The 21261-nt window shown below is 37.2% G+C and overlaps 1 protein-coding gene across 3 annotated transcripts in view; it reads right to left on the reverse strand.

Moving 5' to 3' along the window:
• Positions 1 to 20572, reverse strand: part of LOC139143895 (TNF receptor-associated factor 2-like) — a 125424-nt gene extending 104852 nt beyond the window's left edge. Inside the window, exons 1-7 of one of the 3 annotated variants that reach the window (XM_070714489.1) lie at positions 19681 to 19941; positions 18257 to 18335; positions 17307 to 17405; positions 16620 to 16781; positions 16388 to 16458; positions 14581 to 14667; positions 7803 to 11537 (exon numbers count right to left, since the gene is read on the reverse strand). In XM_070714489.1, the coding sequence (XP_070570590.1) occupies positions 10524 to 11537; positions 14581 to 14667; positions 16388 to 16458; positions 16620 to 16683 (1236 nt within the window). In that variant the 5' untranslated portion in view covers positions 16684 to 16781; positions 17307 to 17405; positions 18257 to 18335; positions 19681 to 19941 and the 3' untranslated portion in view covers positions 7803 to 10523. Of the gene's footprint in view, positions 1 to 7802; positions 11538 to 14580; positions 14668 to 16387; positions 16459 to 16619; positions 16782 to 17306; positions 17406 to 18256; positions 18336 to 19680 lie in introns of those variants that run through there. The other 2 variants (XM_070714490.1, XM_070714488.1) reach the window with 2 other exon arrangements.
• Positions 20573 to 21261: the final 689 nt, after the last annotated feature.

Raw genomic sequence — 21261 nt, forward strand, 5'->3', positions numbered from 1 at the left:
TCTGAAGTTAGTGAGTGCAGTGTATGTTTTTGTAGGCAGTAGTAGAAACAATTACTATTAATAATATCCATCTCTTTTATTTCTGCAGCACTCATTTCAAAATCATCAGCTGAGGTGCTAGATATTGAGGGTGTAAGTCGCCTCATTCCTGTTGCTGGCAAAAAATGCTGACTTCTGTCAATGTTTTCTTTTTAGGTCTTTTAACAAACTTGTTTTTCTCCTCTTTTTTGGCTTTGATGGGCCTACTTCCAGGTCTGTTTTATTTTTTTCATCAGAATTTGCTTCATCAGCACAGAACAAACCACTACCAAAGACTTCATCAAACGTCAGACATGTGACAGTGGGAGGCAACAGACGAATGTTCACACGTACCATGGCTTTAATACAGATTCATTGCACATGTCAATAATGGTGACTTATCATTAAATCTGTCATTAGAAACAAGCAATGAATAATTCCCAAAACATTGTCTCCTGACATAGAATGGTTCAACACCTGCATATTTCTGGCCAAACTGACAGAGCAACTTCTGTCCTGACTGAGAATACACTTTTATTGGACATTTCAAGAAATATGCCAAACAAACTAGGTCAGTGTAATCACCAGGTGCTGTTGTATTCCTGATAGAATCAGCCAGAGCCATATCCAGACCCCATATCTTGGGGTCAAAAGAAAAAGCTGCTCAGATTCTGGAATTTTATCTTCAAAGAAATCAATGCAGTGGTCTGTTTGTAATTCATTTGCAACAAGCTTTCTAATATTTCCAACTAAAGCAATTTCAAGATCAGCAAGTTCCTTGTTAACAGGTTTGAAACTTGAATCTCTTTCACAGGTTCTTAATTCATAACTACAGCAAACTGCTACACAGTGATATAAAGAATTGTTATCTGTAGGTACCTGTATTACACGAAGTTCAGAAATGTCACGATCTCTTGTGCTGCCTTGGATGTAATCACCACACCAATTTTTATTTGTCACAGGTTTTGGTTCCACAGCTTGGTAAGATGTGGCATGAATGCCCCTACTTTTATCAAATGGTGAAATTCCTGCATGTGGTTGGCAAATATCAATGTTGTCAAGGAGGCTACAGCAAATGCATCAGGAGTAAAGCTACGTTCAAACTGATCTGTTAATATTTTAGATACAATAGTGTTCATGTGATCCCGAGATGTATCACATGAAGTTGTAACCCCAAATGCATTCATTATTTCAGTCAACTGTGTAGAGCCACCATAGGCTGTAAGAGTATCACCAAGTAGTACAGGAAGGGGATAGGAACATTGACTGTCACTAAGATATAAAAGATGACAAATATTAAACAAAGTGCTGAGTACTTGTCTGTGCTTGTTCTTAGATTCTTCATGGTAGAATCCAAAATAATGTTCATTCCACTTGAATGACTTGCGGAAAATCTCCATATAATCATTTTGGCTGCTAGTTATGATAAAAACAAAATTCCAAAGAAGTAGATCAAGATCTTTGATTACTGACATGAATTGATATTTGATAAATCTTGGGATTTGTATTTTTCCTTCATAATACCAGCTAACTTGCGCACTTTTTCTCTCAATTCATCAGCTGTTATTCTTAACATTGCTATAGAACTTTGACTATTGACACTGATTCCATTTCTCAACTTGTCTTGCAGTACTTGGCAGTTTTCTTCTAAATTATTAATATTAGCTTTAGAGTTGTAATGTTGTTTATGTAAAATATTACGGATATTAGCCCCCAAACCTGAGAACCAGAGTACCATACTTACAAATGATTTTATTTATTTCTTTTCATGGTAGAAAATGCCACATGGTGTTTAAACTCATTTCCTATCTCAAATTTAAATGACACAAAACTTTTATTTGCATGATCAGTGAATGGTTCAGCATTGTTATTTCTTTTGCTATACAATGCTGATAAAACCTGAATATATTTTTCCTTTGCCTCTACCAAAAGGAAAGGCTCATTGTTCAAAAGTTAATGCCAACAAATACCAGCATTTCATCTTGGGCCACTGACACTATGTCACCATTTGGGTCATAATTTTGTAATCTCTCTTTCACTTCATCCACCAACGTCACTAAATCTGACTGGTCTGATACAGTTCCACTGTTTTGTCTTCTCAATCTTTCTACAGTGTGATACAGCTTCATGAAACATGACTGACAAAGTGTGCTATCCTCTTTGAAAATTAAGTTGAGGTAATCACCTTGGTCTGTAAAATATTGAGAGAGGAGGTCTACACTAGGTGGGTGTCTTGGTGTTCCTCTGATGATTTTGTTACATTCAGGCATGATACATCTGAATTCATGTCTCCTTCTCCAAGTCTGATAATGTGTGTCACACATAAGGGCTTTGTCAGGAATGTTTTTGAGTGTATCACTACCATTTGAAGATTAAATAATGCAACAAAGAGCATTTTATCATCAACTGAAGTTGTTATTGTACTTGCATCAGAACAGACAAAACACTGACCCTCTTTTCGCTTTCTTTTATCAATTTTGACTGTCTGAGAATTGCTGTCTCTGTCAAGTTGCCTGTCACATGATGAACACAGGCAATCAGTTTCACTTATGTTGTGTGTTTCAAGCAACCAATCCTTATATTCTTGATGTTTCCCAATTTTGTGATACCATCTGGATGATGTGACACTTCTACATTTAATACAGGGGCCACATGATACTTTTCAGGATGAGCCATTACCTTTCCTCCACCCAGACCTCTTATAACAAGCACAAGTGATTCTGTAAGTGGCCAAGGAATTTTGTCATGTATGATTTTTCCATACAATATCAAATGAAAGTTTTTTTGTCCAACCGAAGTTTGCCAGCAATGTACTCCTTCAAGCAGGAAATGTCCAGTGAGGGTACACCATTTAGCATTTATGACTTTGCCATCAACATCAATATTGATGCTGTACTCATTGCAACTAATTTTATTACTTTCCATGCTATCACACTTTGCATCATTTCATCCTTACAGTCAAGGTTATAATATAAATGTTCACTCTCACCTCCTACTTCTTCATCACTTTTTCCTTTGCACTCATCTATCTTTTCACTCTCACACTGTTCTCTCTCACAATGTTCACCATCACTTTGTTGTGAACAGCTTTCATCACAAGGTTGAGTACTGTGTACACCTCTCTCCATTTTATTTTGAAATTTACCTTTATAGTACTGTGTTATTTTCTTTATAAATATACAGTACTGTTTTATGTGCCGATGCTGACATGCTTTGACATTTTTCTTTGTGACCTTGCATGAAACTTTAAGCAGAGACACCACTTTCTGTGTGTGCAATTGTCTGTGATCTACACACAACCTTGTCAATGTCACGCTGATCTTTTCCAACAGAGCGATAAAGACTTAGAATTTTATTCAGACTATCTTTACTACAGTTACTCAGAGATAAACTCTGTTTTATTCGTTTGGTAAACATTGCTACACCAATATCAAAGTGAAATATAACAAAGTGAAAGATCTTTCAACATAGACTGCTGATATTATAACACTAGATCTCTCCACTGTTAGCTGATGTGACAAACTGGTCTGAAAACAAGCAAAAATCAAATAAAATATATCAGTATCAACTTCCTATAATATATTATCATAAAACAGGTCAAGACTACTGGTTTAACTACGCATGGGGAGGTCAACGTTTGCTATTGCACACTTTGATCTACACAATAGACGTGAATTATAGACAACCCCTGCTACAAAAAAGAACTACCTGTACATCTACAACTAACTAGAAAAATAAATATTGGATATTTATCTTCAAACTGACAACAGAATACTGTGACTATCCGTTACTGCGGGTAAAATCTGGATATACTGGCAGTCACAATCTCACAAGATAAAGTATCCTCAAACAAGTTTTTCATTGTATCAGTGGACGGCTAGCGGTTCGCCTGCATTGACTCTAGAGCCTGTGGACCTATCGGTAGCCAAGGCCTACGAGCACTACCGCGAAATAGTACACCCAAGTATCAAATATAACATTAAAGTTGGATTGACAACAGTAAAATATGTGATATTGTTGCAATCTTTTGGCCTAAATAATTTGTAAACGTGAGCAAGGCGTCAGCGGAGTGCTGACACGTTCCTCACTCTAAGCGGCCATCTTGTCTTCTTATGGCGGGACGTTGTACGACTCTACGGGGCCAAAACAGTGATTTGCAGGGCATGAACAAGAATAAAACTAAGTTAGGGGGCTTAAATAATGATTAGACTGTCTAACTCTGTAAAAATATTCACAATAATCAGCTGTGCATGTAGTTGCGGCAGTCAAAATGGTAGGCCTATATTTAGCAAGCCATAGATCGAAAATACACAATAGCACCAAAAGTAAGCCGTAGAAGTCGATAAAAATTCATAGGCACAAACTTACCTGCTTTATATGACCATAGAAACGTCTCTGACATCGTTTGTTGGGAAAAAATGGGCTGAAATCGCCCCCCAAAAAACAGGAAAAATCACACTAACGTCAAGTTGAACAGCGCCCTCATCTCTTCCATTTGAACGAAATTCTACATTAAATATGCAAATAAGGGTATCTCCGCTCAAGCTGTGCATGCTTGCGGTCAGGAACGAGTACACAAATACAAATATTGACGTCATTTTATCATGGCCGATTCACCTCACACCACAGACCAGTTCAAACGGCTAATGGTAATCTGCGAAATGGCGAAATGACGAAATGGCGAAATCACGGTTTTTTCCAAATAGCAAAATAAAGAAACAAAGAAACTATACACAGAGAAATTACCTGCCACCTAGAGTATGCTTTATAATCGATGTTAAGCCGAAATACCCGGGTGCACACTGCAATCTGCACAATGGATTCCAAAACCCATGCGTATGCCGTGCAGGTTGGAAATGCGTAAGAAGATCTGCTGAGTTTCATCTGAATAAAGTCAAATTTAGTGAATCTGCACATGTTTTGATTCTCAATATCGAATTTAGCACCGAAAGTACGATAAATTCGGCGAAATCGCGCGATCGCGAACCCGGAAGTTGACAGCACACAAAACTACGTATACCTCGAGGCTTCGGGACAGACCATTAGATCTTAGGAGGGGTTGGTCACGATCGGATTGTGAAAAGCAATTTTTTACAACTGAAAATTTCAATTTTTCGTATTTTAAATGAGAATAGATTTGCAAATATATTTTGAATCTTGCAGATTTATTTTACTCAATTGTGTTCTAACTATTTTGTTAATTTTGCAATCTAGTGTGAAGTTTTTTCCACAGAACTTTCTGTTCTGGATTTTTTCCCGTTTCTGACCACACCCTCCCAATATGTAAAGGTTCGTCCCTTAGATCTCAAACATTTATGTGTGTGCTTCTTCGAAAGAATGTCTCTGATTATAAAGTGATTTCTTGGTTTCAGGAGCCTAAGCAAACGAATATCCATTCCAACAGACACAACGTGTCTTTGGCGCCATGGCACTGTCCGTGAGCCATGAAGGCGCAACATAGGCTTATTCTTGATTATCAGAGAATATCGCCGACGATGTCAACCACTTCCAACCGTTTCAAATGTTTGACGCTTACTTAAATATTAGACGTTATTATCGATTTTATCTGATAACATCTGAAAAATAGCATGTCATGCATGGATCACTCCCCTAACCTTCTAATTCTAGACTCTACCTAAGACGTTAACGATATTATCAATAATATTCGATATTATCTAGTAAAACAGCATGTCGGGCCTCGACCACTTCCTGATCTTCTAATATTACGCTTAAGATAGATGTTAGATGATATTATCTATTTAATCCGATAATATCCGATAAAACAGCATCTCGGGCTTTCGCCACTTCCCAACCCTCCTATATTCAATTCTCACTTAGATTTTAGACAATATTATCGATTGTGTTCGGATATTATCCGATAAAAAGCAAGTAAGGCTTCGGCGACCTTTCTAACCATCTAATTTTGGATTCTAACTAGATTTTAGACGATAATATCTATTTCATCCAATATTTTCAGATAAAACAGCATGTCAGCATCGGATAGATCCCAACCCTTCAAATATTAGTCGCTAACTTAGATGTTTGATGGTATTATGGGTTTTATTTTACATTATGCGATAAAACGGCATGTCGAGCATCGGACACTTCAAAACCCTTCTAATATTAGCCTGCAACTTAGATATCAAACGATTTTATCGATTTTTATCCGATAATATCGGATGAAACAGTATGTCCGTCATTGGCCACTTTACTTCCCCACCTTCCTATTATTAGACTATAACTTAGATGTTAGGCAATATTAACGATTTTATCCAATATTATCCGGTAAAACAGCATGTTGGCATAGGCCAATTTCCTAACCTTCTAATTTTAGACCTTACCTTAGATGTTAAACGATATTATCGATTTTATCCCATATTATCAGATAAAACAGAATGTCTACCCTTCTAATATTAGACTCTAACTTACATTAAGATATTAGAGACGATTTTACCCATTGTATCGGATAATATCCAATAAAACAGCATGTCAGCTATTGACCACTTCACTTCCGAACCCTTCTTATATCAGACTCTAAGTTAGATGTAGAACGATATTATCGATTTTATTCCATGTTATGCAATTAAAGAGCATGCTGGGCATATGCCATTTCCCAATCCTTCTAATATGAAACTCTTTTAATAATATGAGACGATTTTGAGACGGTTTCGATCATCTTGTATTTGCTTTACTTTACCATGTGCATAGTCCGTCTAGCCGCCGGTACATTATGCTAGTGCGGTGAGTCCGCCAGAAAAAAACTAAGTAAGCGGAAACTAACCGGGCGGGAAAACAAGCAAATATTCACTTTAAAATGATTTATTGCCCAAGAAAAATAAAACAAAATATTTCTTATCACCCACAAGGCTTAATACATTCAAATAATACTAAAATAGTACTTCTATAAACTTTAAAAACTCAGCAATGAACATCCTATATCACAATGTAATGCACCCACATCGTCATCTATGGTCTCTCTTTTCCTATTATTTGTTCTGTTCCTTTCAAGTTATGAGTGAATAAAACACATTGACGTCATCGCTACAGTCTGCGTTGAATCTACAGAAAAAGATCTGGATGGCTCGATGTAGGAATGGCTCGGCATTCGGATTATGAAAAATGACAATTTTTGAAATGTCGCTGTTTCTATCGGTAAGTATGAGATGACAAAACAATGAAGACCGAAAATCCTACGAGTTCGGTAGGTATATGTGCAATTCCACACGTTGCACTATTGTGCTGTTCTTCTGCCGCTATTGTATCTTATCAACTTCAACATCACTGGGAGTATACCCACTCGGTCTGAACCATTTGGTGGTCTGGGGAACTAGAAAGGTTTTTGGGAAAAAATGTTTACCGCAGACTGCTTATCGACGTTCAGAAAGCAGTTCCTTTACTGTCATATTTTTCTTGGCTGTACGACTCGGTGAAGTCTTGCCTCTCTTAAGACAAAGACGCAAATGCTAAAGATCAAACTTGAAGTGTGCAATCGCAACTCTAAAAAACTAAAATATATTACAAAACAAATATATGACATTTTGAATGGTTACATTACGGATTGAGAATCTCTTTGTATAATGTTTAGAAAAAACACACTAATATTGTTTAAAACCCAGTTTTTGTATTAGTGTATACTTGCTCATTTCTTTGACAGTGGACTCTCAAAAATGAACGAGTATACACTAATACAATGCATAATACGTCATCTTATCAAATGGAAATAACATTAAATGAAACGTGAACTATCATAACGTTAAGAAACAGAAATGAAACACAGATTAAACCTCATAAAATGAACAAAAATATAAATTTGATTTAAAGTTCCTTAATATAATTCTATGTTGAATGATGACTGAACGATATAACTTAAAACATTGCAGAACTAGGACACTACAACATATGTAACGAAATTATCGGCTATGCAAAATATGTAAATATGAAATATGAATACTTTTGATAAAATAAGAGTACCAATTAGTAAGGAAGATAGCACTATCCTTGAGTCAGATGGTACCGCTATCCAAACACAAATTTCACTGCATCAAAAAGCAATAGTGAAGATAAACTCACATTAACTGTGTTGCTTGTATTATAGAATAATACACGTTAATTGTCATGAGTCCACATGACTACAGGCGTGCTGAATATACAAGTAATGGATTCCTGACTGTATTCATCTGTATATGCACTATTCAGCTACTATACAGGCAATATTCTACCCTAATACTGCAGGTATTATAGCGTTCGCTTGTATGTGAAATTTAAATTTACTTCATAGGTCAGATCTTGCAAGGAAGTCTACTTACTAGATTTTCTAACTAGATTACAATTTCAATGGAAAACAAAAGACTATAACACCACCATAATCCTCTTACAGAGTAGAATAAACTCGATCCCTGGGATCGAGTCCCCTACTTTAAATGCTTGAGTGGCGGAAGGATTGAACATATTTCTATCAGATCATTTCTCTACTCCCCCCCCCCCCGCCACTAAATCAGTAATGTTATAAATCCCTTTCTATAAGACATTTTAAAAGTAAACAGATTTCTCATTAATAATAATAATAATATTTTTGTTATTTCCACAGATACAATTCATAAGAGAATACTGAATATTGATACTCTTAGGGTCACTCTAAGAGTTGAGCGCTTCACAGTAACTATAACCAATGAGGATCTGGGGAAGTTTATATTATATTTGCACACTATTTGCAGCTGCTTCATTAGGTGTTAACAGAAATGTCCAAAAACGCTTAATCCATGGCACACGAATGACTTAGGAATTTAAGCAAACACTCCCGGGGCACACAGGCTACCATACTTGATATCGGACATTATCATCTTCCTTGCAATTTTATCTTTACCTTTAAACGAAAACAATATGCGCCTCGAAAATGGTTGGGTTCACCCTTTAGCTTGTCAAGCAGTCGTTAATTTCGCGATAAAAAGTGTTAATTTATGCAAATGTATGCAAATCACCCGATTTCCTGACTACATTTTCCTCCAAATTTCAAAATTTCCAAAGAATTCAACTCAAATCTGGCTGGATCAAATTTTCTGAAATTTTCATATTATGTTCTAACAATGTATATAAAAAACCCGACTATTTTAATTGGCAATAAAATTCTTACATTTTGAATGAGAGGCATTTTAATTTTGCTTATCATGCTTTTAATCACATTTTTGAGCGTCAGTCTTTCAACCCTTGTCGTTTTAGAATGAGGATAGATAATGCAAAATAAAAAAGTCGGGTTTTTTTCTACACTCTTCTTTCTATACTCTTCTTTCAAGTGAAATATTACTTCTCAGAAAATATCGTCAAGTTTTGACTTAATTAATTTTTATAATTAATACCAAAAGTGAGGTTTTTAACCCAAATATACATCCACTTCATCCTTCGAGTAAACCACTGCTACCGTACTAAACTTTAGAGTATCTGGTTTTGAAGTATATAGTATAAGGGGGTTTACTTGTTATCTTTGATGAAAAATATTGCTTTGAAAAAACTGTATTGGCAACATGCAGCTCCACCTTAAAAATTAAGTATCGTAGTGATAGTGGGTCTCCTCGGTTGATACCACATTCGTACTACTAACTACATTCTCGATATCCAGATAATATGTCTCAATCCAACTAATAAATGATGGACCAAAATTGAAGCCCTGAAGAGACTTGTAAGGAGACGTTACTTCAAGTAATAAAAGGCCTTTCGGGTGGCACTGCCAGCAGAATCCCTGTCAAATCATGTTCCTCATTAAAAGTCGTGATTTCATCAATTAAACGAATAAAATCTGAAATATCACCCCCTTGACAAAGTCGGACGGGTACAATTAATTATAACTGGGAGAATGTTTTCCAGACGCCTGGCAAGAGACCAAAGGTGATGTTTCTACCTTTCAAGGCGTAAAGATTTCGATTCTGTTTATAAGCCCGCAACAAAAAAAAATTGCTGTACAATCCTTCTATCGAGTCTCCTGGATTATTAAACAGTCAACCTAATATAGTCTTTACAAGTCTTAGGTATCTACGATCACGCGAAGAAAGCCCGTGTTATTCTTCACGTAAGCATGCTGACTGCTTTCCAACATATCCAACGGCATGAAGAGAGGACATGCAATATCTCCTTCGAAATTTCCCTAGAATGGTTAGATCACATTGCCGCCAGAAGTTACGGGTCAATTCTTAAGTTTCCAAAGGTCACTCATTGTTAAGCAGAGTAGCCCATAGGCAAATCTAAACTCCAACTGACAATTTTAATTGGTTCGTTAGCAATTTGCTTCCGATTAATTTGTTTCTCTTTATTCAATTTCCCAAGCCTGATAGCCTCTGTTTTATTTCCCAATTCAAATGAAGACCAGACGCATTTCAAAAAAGGTCCAATGGTTCAAACGGATGAGTCACAGAGTCCTCATCAGTTTAAGTTGATAAGCTTGTAACAAATGCAAACTTTCTCTACAAATCCTTCTTTCAAGCCTCGAAATCAAACGATTCAACCTAATAAAGTCTTTACAAGTCGTGTGTATCAACGATCACTCGAAGAAAGGCGGTGTTATCCTTCACGTAGGCATGTTGGCTGCTTTCCAACATACTCAGAGGCATAAAAAGCGGACATCCTGACGCAATATTCATATCTCCGGTCGGCCGTTTGAACGACGAAGAGTTAGGGTCCGGTCTGAAGGCGTCGATCATATGTTCCCGATTGTTCTGATCGATCCACATAAATGTCACCTTTTGGCGGAATGGCCACTTCAAGATGGCGTCAAACTCGCCCTTCATAACTACGAAGAATAAGGACACGTGGTTACCTTTGCCCATACCATCGCCGTTTAGGTAGATTCTGGCGCACATTTTATATCCGAATCGACTCGTGAAGAAATACGGAGAGTATAGCGATAAGGTGCGCCCAGATATGGCATCTCGTCTTTTGCGACCAAAGTCTGTGATCTTCCATGTGAGAATACCGTCATAGCTTGCCATCTCAAGAGACTGTATTCTGAGATCTTGCTCAGCCAGGCTGACATCTTTCAAAGCTATGATTCTATCCTGGGCTTTGGCCTTCTTTTCTACAGCGTCAAGTCTCTCCTGGAAGTTCTTATCCTCGCCCGCCATCGCCTGAATCATATCCGAAGACTTTTCAACTTCTTTGCTCAACATGGCAACGAGGTCGGCATACGTTGCAACACTGTCTTCTATTTTGTTGCTTTTCATTTCCGATTCCTTGTTTGATTTAGTTAGTTTTTCTAAAACAATTCTAAAATCTTTCGAACTGCTATTTGATACTTCCGATGTTGCAAGACGAGGTTGCTCTCGTAGGTAATCTTCCATGTCCTTTAATGACCGCTGTAATTTAAGAATTTCGTCTTGATGTTTCTGAACATCGCCCCCAAGACGCCCGACTTCGCCTGCGTTCTCCTGCACCCGTGATCTGAAGTTCAAGATTACAGCTACTTGCTGAAGGAGCATGTCAAGATGCTCTTTCATGAAGGCTGCATTGTGAATATCTTCTTTTTCTAGTTCGACCTAAGAATAAACGACGGTTACATGCAGTTTAGCTATAAACTGGGGCTAATATATGAGTGTTGAAAAGTCCTATCCTGTCCATTGGAATGCTGTCGAGTCACAGTCAACTTGTAGCATTGTTATACATATACCGTCAACAACAATATAAGTTTGCATGCATTCACTTTTTGACTATTCTAATGCTCTTGGGACTATTTTCAAGTTGAACAGAATTAAACTTACTCATAATTACTGGTAATTCTGACGGCGGCTTAAAAGCAACCCGCACTATAATAGTTTGGCAAGAAAAGTCTCACAGACTAAAAGTTGATATTTAACGATATGCATATAAACGCATAGATAGAGCAGTTTATTGGGGCCTTTAGACTACCATTGAAGTCAAGTGAATTGATATTTTAGGTGATTTTTGTTGTTCAAATTTACACTTTCTATCATCCTATTATAACAATTACATTTACATCAATTGTCAAACGTCTATTAATGCTCAGATAGCGATTGTTCTGCACTCAAAAAATTATTATACATGTAGTTTCTCATAGACTGCCATGTATGGTGAACCAACATGTCGGCCAATGCCAAAATTTAATATCTTGTACACACATGCACCTTTCAGCAACCTATTCAAATCAAGTACATTAACATTAATTGTCTAACGACAATAAATGCTATGCTGTAACTATTTTAGTATGCGAAAAATGTTTAGTTTTCTCATCGACTACTGTGTACAGTATATCAACATTTAGGCCTACTGTAGTGATCCTAAATCAATTTTCTTGTACACACATGCACTTCTGATCTCCTACATATACTAAAGTACATTATGTCAATTATCAAACACATATAAATGTACAGACATGGCTTGTTTTATTGGGGAAACTGTTAGTAATTTGCTTAATAGAGTACCGCGTATGTGATTTGATATTTTTGGATGAAGTTCAAACATCAAACTTCTTCTAGACACATATATCAATATACACGTATATTTTCTTTAATCATCTTTCTACACTGGCCATATTTTGCCTGTAACAACATTGCGCAAAACGGCGACCCTCCTGTCCAAAGGGTGCGCAAAAGTTAATGACTTCAAAATATATATTGCGAAAAATGGCGATCAAAAAACTTACCACCCCTCTCCCCTACATAGCAAAATCGATCGTATACGTACAAGTTGATACAAGCATCAAAGAATATCGACAGATTTTATTTAAGGATGGTTGTGAGGTTTCAGAATAATCTTCGGGTGAAGAAGTGTATTTTACATAAGCAGTACACGACTTTTGCACGTTTCCAAGAAAAATATGCAGATATATAATCGAGTACGCTCAAATAATCTGAAAGTTTTACATTACCAGGGTTACGCGCACGCCATGCTCAAATTCAGACGTACACGAAATTATTTGTAACTAAACCTCTCTATTATCAAGTGATTAAGACGTAGGGAGTAACGATCAAACGTAACTGAATGAACCTCTCTACCGTCTTGCATTCTGTATTGAAGACTCTTTCAGAAACATGTTCATAGTTGGTCTCTATTCTGGCAGTGGATATCAGAGAAAATTGCCATTACAGTACATGAAAATATCTATTTATCCCACTCCGTCGTCAAAACGTAAGATGTATACACATTACAGTGGTTTGCGTCGATACATTGGCATTTGACGAATTAGACATATTGTCTAAATCGAGGTGTTGTCAACACTGTATGGCGTAAATATCAGCTAGCTAGGTGGTATCATCAGTCAATTGCAAAGAAATCAACTCTGGAAGTTAAACATTGTCTGGCAGGTGGTAAGACATATGGCCCGTTCAGATTGACGACTTTGCGTCGGCCTAGGGCCGGACCTGGGCCGACGTAAAAAAACAATGTGGACACGCTGCGTCGGCCCTGGGCCGACCCAGTTTGGTCCCGGCGAGAAGGGGGGTTCAGGGCCGGCGCAGGGCCGACGCAAAATTTGGTCCGACGCAAATCGCCAGTGTGGACACGTTATGTCGGCCCTGGTCCCAGTTGACCAGGCCTCCGCCATGGATCGAAGTTGAACTAGTCACCCTATTCGCACAAAACAAACGACGTTTGAAACTAAAGTTTACACCTATCGAAAGTTTTCAATCCAGTCTTTACATTTTAATATCATCCCACGTATGCAGAACTTCCAACCAACCTTTGTTCCGCAAACGAGACCATGTCATTCGATTCCACAGTGCACGTAATAGACTAGAAAGGCATGTCAAAAATGCCGCGCACTAGTTATTTCTCCATCGCGGTCTTATATATACCATATGCTCATCCAATAAATAGTGAAGATTTCTCCAATGATTAAAAGGGTGAGTGGTAGTCATTTTTGCCCTTCTTGTGCGTAAAAACGCAGGAAAATCATGAACTGTAGAAACAGCTTGCCATTATTCAAATGCGCCATTTTGAACTTTGACAGGTCAGAGGTCACAAACGAATGTAAAGTTACGTCGGCCCTAATTCTGGTACCGGTAAGTGTGGACACGGACCAAATTTAATCCCGAAAGGACCGTTATTTTGCGTCGGCCCAAATTTCAGTTGGGTTGCCAATGTGAACTAAGTAATTGTCAAAACAACACAACCACACATATCCACGCACACAGCCAGCTGTCTAGGATGTATCACTTGCTGTCAAATATAAGGCTTTTCGCACTAGCAAATTTTTGAACTGACAAACATACACACATGCATCGTTAATAAATAAGCAAGTATTTTCCTCAACACACCAAACTTCATTACGACGGAACTACAACTCGAATTGCTGGGATGTAGCCCGGGTAGCAGACGCGGTGTGTTGAATCAGTTGGTGTTGGTGACAGCATGTCTAGTCAGTCTAATGCCAACTGGTCAACGCAATCCACTGTAATACGCAAGTAACGCAAAGTATGCACTAGAAAAGCATCACTTCCTTTGACAACTCCCCGTTGCATCGGAGGTATTTTCTTTTACTGTCCTAACACGTACTTCGCTGCATTTTCGAAAATAACACTTATTATAGACATTATCAGCATGAATATTCTAAATGTCACTTACCAACTTGTTACATCCGATGATACGGAATTTGCAAGGTTTCATTTTTCTTGGGCAATTTCCACGATTTGTGTCCACATGATTTTGAATCTGTAAATTGTGATATACGGAGAGTGACATTTGTGTTGGTAAAAAAGCGAATGCATGTGAAGACATGTTTTAGTAAATATCCATTTAATATGCGCCTCGAAAGTGAAAGACTTGAAATTTTGTTCAAACTTTTTCTTGTTGAATCTTTAATCAATCACTTACCAAAGCTCTTACTATGTCTGTTATATAAGCAGTTCCTTATAAATAGTATTTTAGCCAAACTTAACAAACATTACCGCGGCCTTGACGATTATATCATTGATGTGGACTTATCACTCAGTCGAATCATCATAGGTACTCTGTGAATGCAAGTATTTAAACACAATAAACTAATTCTTTATCCTTGTTGGAGTAGGTCGGGTAAGGATAAAGGAAGCGCCAGGATGTTAGCCCAAGCCTACCTCATCGACTTCAATTTAAATGATACTGAAAACTGTCTCCACTGCAGATTACGTGAGGTATACATTTTTGTTAAGACAATCTCTTGCAACATTGTTATTACGCAATATTACTACTAGTAGGACAATGAAATATCGTTCAATGTTCACAAACATGGATTAAGTTGACAAAAATTGTACTCTCCATAAAATATTGACTAACTACCGAAAGGTCATATTGCATTATAGATATTTGAAATCAGCATATAAGATATTCAAATTAAGTAAAGGATCCGGATTTTAAGATTCGAATCAAACATATTTTAGAGATACAATATCGCTTCCTTTATCTTAAATGTTTGTGTATTTAAGAATTGGTATTATTATTGCACGATTCGTTAAGGCCAATTAACAAACCGTATACATAAAGACAGATACATGTGAAGATACATACATATGTACATACACAGATGGACACATTATTCTTAAGTAGACATGTCGCTACCTACATAAGTAAATTCCCACCTATCTACCTACCTTCTTATCTATCTGTTTTCTACCTAAAGCTTACATCCATTTAGATATCTTAATTTTGATAGATTAATAATTAGCTTATATAAAGTAGGATGACATTGTTGTTTTATGTTCACAATTGTTTATATTGTATATGTACTGTTCATGTTTGTGTATTATTAAATAAATATAAATTTTACTATAACCCAAACGGGATTCGAACCCCCACACACTCACGGCAACATCGCCTAGCTGCTAGGCCTCACACAAAACCAGTCGGCTACAGTTTCCAACCCAAAAAGAGTTGGTCACAGTAGCCGACTTAGATGTTGCAATTCTGTGCGCGACCAAGCAACACAGTGTGCATGGAGCAGACGACACACAGACACAGTACACACACATATAGTAATCGGAAAAGCACGAAGCTTTTTACTGAGCTATCAGACAGACTCGGGGACAAGTAAATATCCACCAGCAATACTGTCCACTCAGGTTAAAGAAATATAAATTTTACTATAACCCAAACGGGATTCGAACCCCCACACACTCACGGCAACATCGCCTAGCTGCTAGGCCTCACACAAAACCAGTCGGCTACAGTTTCCAACCCAAAAAGAGTTGGTCACAGTAGCCGACTTAGATGTTGCATAAATTATTAATAAATAATAAATCATAAATCTTCAACGCATGAATGTTCGTCTTGATCGAACCTGTCAAAGAGTCAGTTTTTGAAAAGGATTAATTCGATCTTTAAAGCATTCCGATTATGCCTCCGAGAAAAGCTGCTGCCGAATAAGGATGGTTGAAGCCCAAGTAATTTGAAAACATACCAGTCTGCGAACGATTTTCTGTCCACAAAATTCGCACTCCACTTTGATCTCAGGGCATTGGTAATGATGGCCTGCAGCAAAAGTAAAGAACTTTGTGAAGTATATGGACAGCTTTAAAATGCAAAAGTGATTCATCCATTATCAGACTATCGACCAAAACAAATTACTGTATTCACAGTAACAAGTTTAGTTTATTTTTGAACGTCTCTGTATGATTGAATGTGATCCTTGCTTTGATATACTTCGGTGGCAGATGTATACCACAGAATTCGCGATTGACATATCTTGAAACACATTTATTATTATGGTGTGAATCGATATTCATTCGTCTTATTTTATCAGTGCATCCGCTTGGGCAATGACCTACGTCATAATTACATGACTGTCTGTGTTCCTGGAATTAAACAATATACTATCATACTTAAATACTTTATTTCTTCCATTCATAATGTGGTTACCCTAATAATCAATTACGTATGTATATTTCGCTATATAATAAATTAAGTAAGTCACAACTACTCCCTATATTAGGTAAATAGTAAATCGAATGCCCTTTCGTGATTTATAGTATACTACTTTAGTTAATTGGCGTCGTATTCGATTGTTGCATCCGTATCCCTTTATCATTTATAGTATTTCTTTATCATTTATAGTAAATCAGCCAAGCCATGTTTGGTCAGGAAATCGACGGAAGTCTGCATTGCTTCTCCAAATGTTCACGTTATCTTGGTTGCGAAAGCGGTGATCAGCGGTTAGGCTTGACCACTTCATGGGAATTGCGCTAAACATTAAATAATTGCACCGTTACTCTGACAGAACACGTTTCCATGGTTTGGAGAATGTTGAAAATCGCTAAAGTACAAATTTAAGACTAAACCGTATGTTGGATGAGGTTAGCAGTTACAAATGTTTAACTTACTCTATAATCTTCAAATTTTCCGGACCATATACAGCCGTCATTTATGCACTTGGTATTAAGTAGTCTAATTTCTTTTTTTATAGCATTATCTTCAAATATCTGGAAGAAAAGCAGTATTTTATCAACAATGGCGTCAGGCTTTCAAACAATGTGAACCAAGAGGTTTAAAAAAATCATTTATAACATTTACACTGGTCCAAAGCAAGCGAGGTTGGAAAACCTCGTTAATTCACTTTGTATCAGAGAGAACGATAATTTCGTAGAAAAGTAACGCGGTGTACATAAAAGTCGCTCTTATGATAAAGTTAGGCTTATCCATGTGATCGCAGAGAAATCTTTGACAGTAGCAAAATACGGAGCGAGGCCAAAAATACTAAAGATGAATCGTTTGACTGTTTCTTCGATATGAAATAAGATGGTTTCAATCAAACTGGAACTCACATTACACGGTACCCAATCACCTAGCGGAGAAAGCAACAGAAAGACCGCTCGGCTAAATCCCCAACCTCAAAAAAGATTGCTTCAATAACCGAGCTAAAGTTGTTACAATTCTGACTGTGCCATCTCTACTAGCTGTAGAGTTCGTGAAGCATTCACGTTCGCACACACACTATCATACATCGCACACACAAACTTTTATCGAAGCGAAGCAATGAATACGTCGCCTTACAGGGCGGAAGACAGCCTCGGGGCAATACTGTCCACCAGCAGAACTATCAACGCAGGATAGAGAAATACGATGGTTTCAATCGGACGCGATCTCACAACGCACCGTACCCAATCACCTAGCGGAGAAAGCAACAGACAGACCGCTCGGCTAAATCCCCAACCTCAAAAGTTGTTACAATTCTGACTGCGCCCTCTCTACTCGCTGTAGCGTAGAGATCGTGAATCATTCACGCTCACCACACACTATCATACATCGCACACACAACCACTTGGCACTTTACCTTTTTCGCAGTTATTATGTTATCTACATCTGGTTCCGTTTCAGGATCACAAAGTTGACAAATGAAGCTGTCCGTTTCTCTGACAACGAAAATAAATTATTTACATCATACATTCCATCACCAACAGTACTACCCATTCTTACGCAGTTAGCATGGCTACTATGGTGTCATATCTTTGCAGAGGAGACGATTTATTTCAACTAATGGAAATGGAACAAAAATTGTAACCTTAACTGAGACAATGAGTTCTAATATCATTTACTTTACTGTAGTGTTACTATACGCGTACGGAGTAGTCAATCTCCAAGTTTTGAGAGTCTCGTATTACGTCACTGAAGACCTCCGTTTTCCTAACACAGCAGTACTGTAGGAAGATAAACTGCAATAAGCGGGGGGAACCACTCGTTTTTTGTTATGTCATTCTCCACGGAAGTAATGACGGTAATACGACTTTTCGATTTGAAAATTCGCTCAAACTCATCATTTTGAAACTTTGATTGCACCAAACAGAATGTACACATGGCTTTATCCAAAAGTAATAATGTAAATCTTATAATAAGTAGGCAAATTTCGGATGGTAAAATCACATTCATCTTCTGTATAACTTCATAGTCAAATTCCGTTCACTTTTGTGTTTTGTTTTGTTTTTTTTTGTAGTTGATGGCTGTCCACGAACAGTATTGGTTTTGTACGTAATATCATATTCGCTCCACGCATCTAGTTCGACAAAATTGATATTGATCTATTTCGAATTTCGATAAATTGAAAATATCAGTCCCGACGTATTGGCTTAAAAGTGTAGTGACAAAAGTTCTGAGCTTCTCCTTTCTGTATCCAAGTCTCTTACCACATAGCTCTGCGAGTAGATCATGTTGTATGTATTTTGGTCTAATATACCTTACCAAGATTACTATAAAAACAAGCCTGCCGAAATGAACATTAACGAATACTGAAATTGAGACTCGTGTTTACAGTGCTCTCAGTATGACTTTAGCCAACAAAGAACCTCTACCATGGAAAGTGCTGTCAAAGATAATAAAATGGCAGTGTCTCTAGCTCGTTTGAGGTACATGCAATATACAGATTTTGATCTTGCAATCACCAAATATACAATAGCAACTGTTGCCTTTCTGCTTTTTATGTCACTGATTGCTTTTACGTCATTGTTTATCTATGTTAAACTTATTTGTAGTTTTTACTGCTTTCAATGTTTGGGGGGGGGGGGGCTTATGTTGAAGACTTAACTCGTATGACTGACCAGCGTTCCACTTGGACGCTCACCCTCTTTATATTAAAAATGTCTTATGTCTATCGTAGCTTTTGAAAACCACTACTTTCAATACTTAAGTAGTTGCCTGGAAATGCATACATAGCAAAAAAAACATTCCGTAGAGAGGAACAATAAAAACCAAATATCCACTTACCTCAGCAAGCCACTGATGCAGGTTTACAATAACGGTGACCACATTGACTTTGATGAGGGTCGTTCAGCAGCAATTTACAATATGCACAGGTGTATGTCTCACACAGGTTTTCTCGTTCGCTTAAAATCTCCAGAGGATGACCAGCCATTTTTTGACAAACCAATAGGTGGATTCTGATTTTATGTGAGTCTATTTTTATGTCTTGTACTTTATGTTATAAAACTAAGAACAATATGGTTTTCAAAGTTCGTAGTAAAATGACTTAAAATAGTTTTAAAATTGAACTAAGAAAAGAGAAATGTGCATCTAAATCTTTGTTTGAATATTGTAAAAACTAGCTCTTGTTAATATAATTATAGCATATGAAATGTTTGTATATGTCTTTTTGTCTTTTTATATGTATATATCTGTTTATATATTTGTATATATGTCTTTTTATCAACTCTCTCCCTATCTCTATTACCTACTGCCTTGAAAAGCCTCCTTATATCCCCCTTCTTTTTCTTCCCCTTCCTTTTCTCCCTTCTCAGAAGATAACGAAGAGCTTTTGTGATTTGTGGATAAAGATATTATTATGGTATTCTGCACTCGGTCACAGTGTATGTTAGAACTTGTCCAGTCGAAAGGACGTAAGTCAAATTTTGCCTTTTGGTAATCGATCTCTTTCTCGAAGAATTTAGATGATTCTGGGGACTTAATTGAGAGCAAAGTTTTAATATAGTGATCTGAATATTCGCGTTTACACGTACGATTCTCTCCTATTCTTATTTCCAGTTTGCGCATCAACACAAAATCGCATATGTTTGATTCGTGCGAAATTTTGATCGCGACTTCAGAAATGTATGAATGTTTAGATGGCAAAATCTCTGAGACAAGAATAGGGTGTCCCAGGTTATCATGGACCTGTTGAAACAAAGAATGGAGATAATACCAGAGGTTTATAAAATACTGGATTAGATTCACATAAACAAAAACTAAAACAACGCTTTCAAATGATGTGAATATACGAAATAATCCTACCCGTAGGTTTACAAGTATTCCACTTAGCCCATGCATGTGACCGCATACCGTGGTGGGCACTATATTTGTTTTGTCAGTGAGAATTTGAGGCTAGTGTGCGAGATTTGGAGCAACAGCTACATTTGGAAACGACATATGTGACCAACATTTGCGAGTAATAGCTATGAATCACGTTTAGCAAAATTACGCTTCAAATTGTTACAAGAAGGATTCATATCACGATGTCAAAAGCATTAAGTACTTCCACAACATAAAACCCATTAGCATATGCGGTTACATTAGACAGAAGCTAAAGTCGATAAAAGCACTATCCTTTAAGGTAGATGCATACCTTATAGACACTTTCAGATTTTTTTTTCTCAGTTATAGAAGTCCCAAACCCCAATAAAGTATATATTTTCTGAAAGCCCTGATATTAGGAAATCTGACCGTGCACAATACATAGTCATCATTTGCATAATAGTCACGTGACAAGAATTTTGCTGACCCTTCCAAAAAGCAGTTTTCCTCCCTATATCGAACTCGGTGCACGATTTCCGGTCGAAATTTGTGCATTGACAA

The sequence above is a fragment of the Ptychodera flava genome, chromosome 11, assembly GCF_041260155.1.
Source record: "Ptychodera flava strain L36383 chromosome 11, AS_Pfla_20210202, whole genome shotgun sequence".
Taxonomy (NCBI): domain Eukaryota; kingdom Metazoa; phylum Hemichordata; class Enteropneusta; family Ptychoderidae; genus Ptychodera; species Ptychodera flava.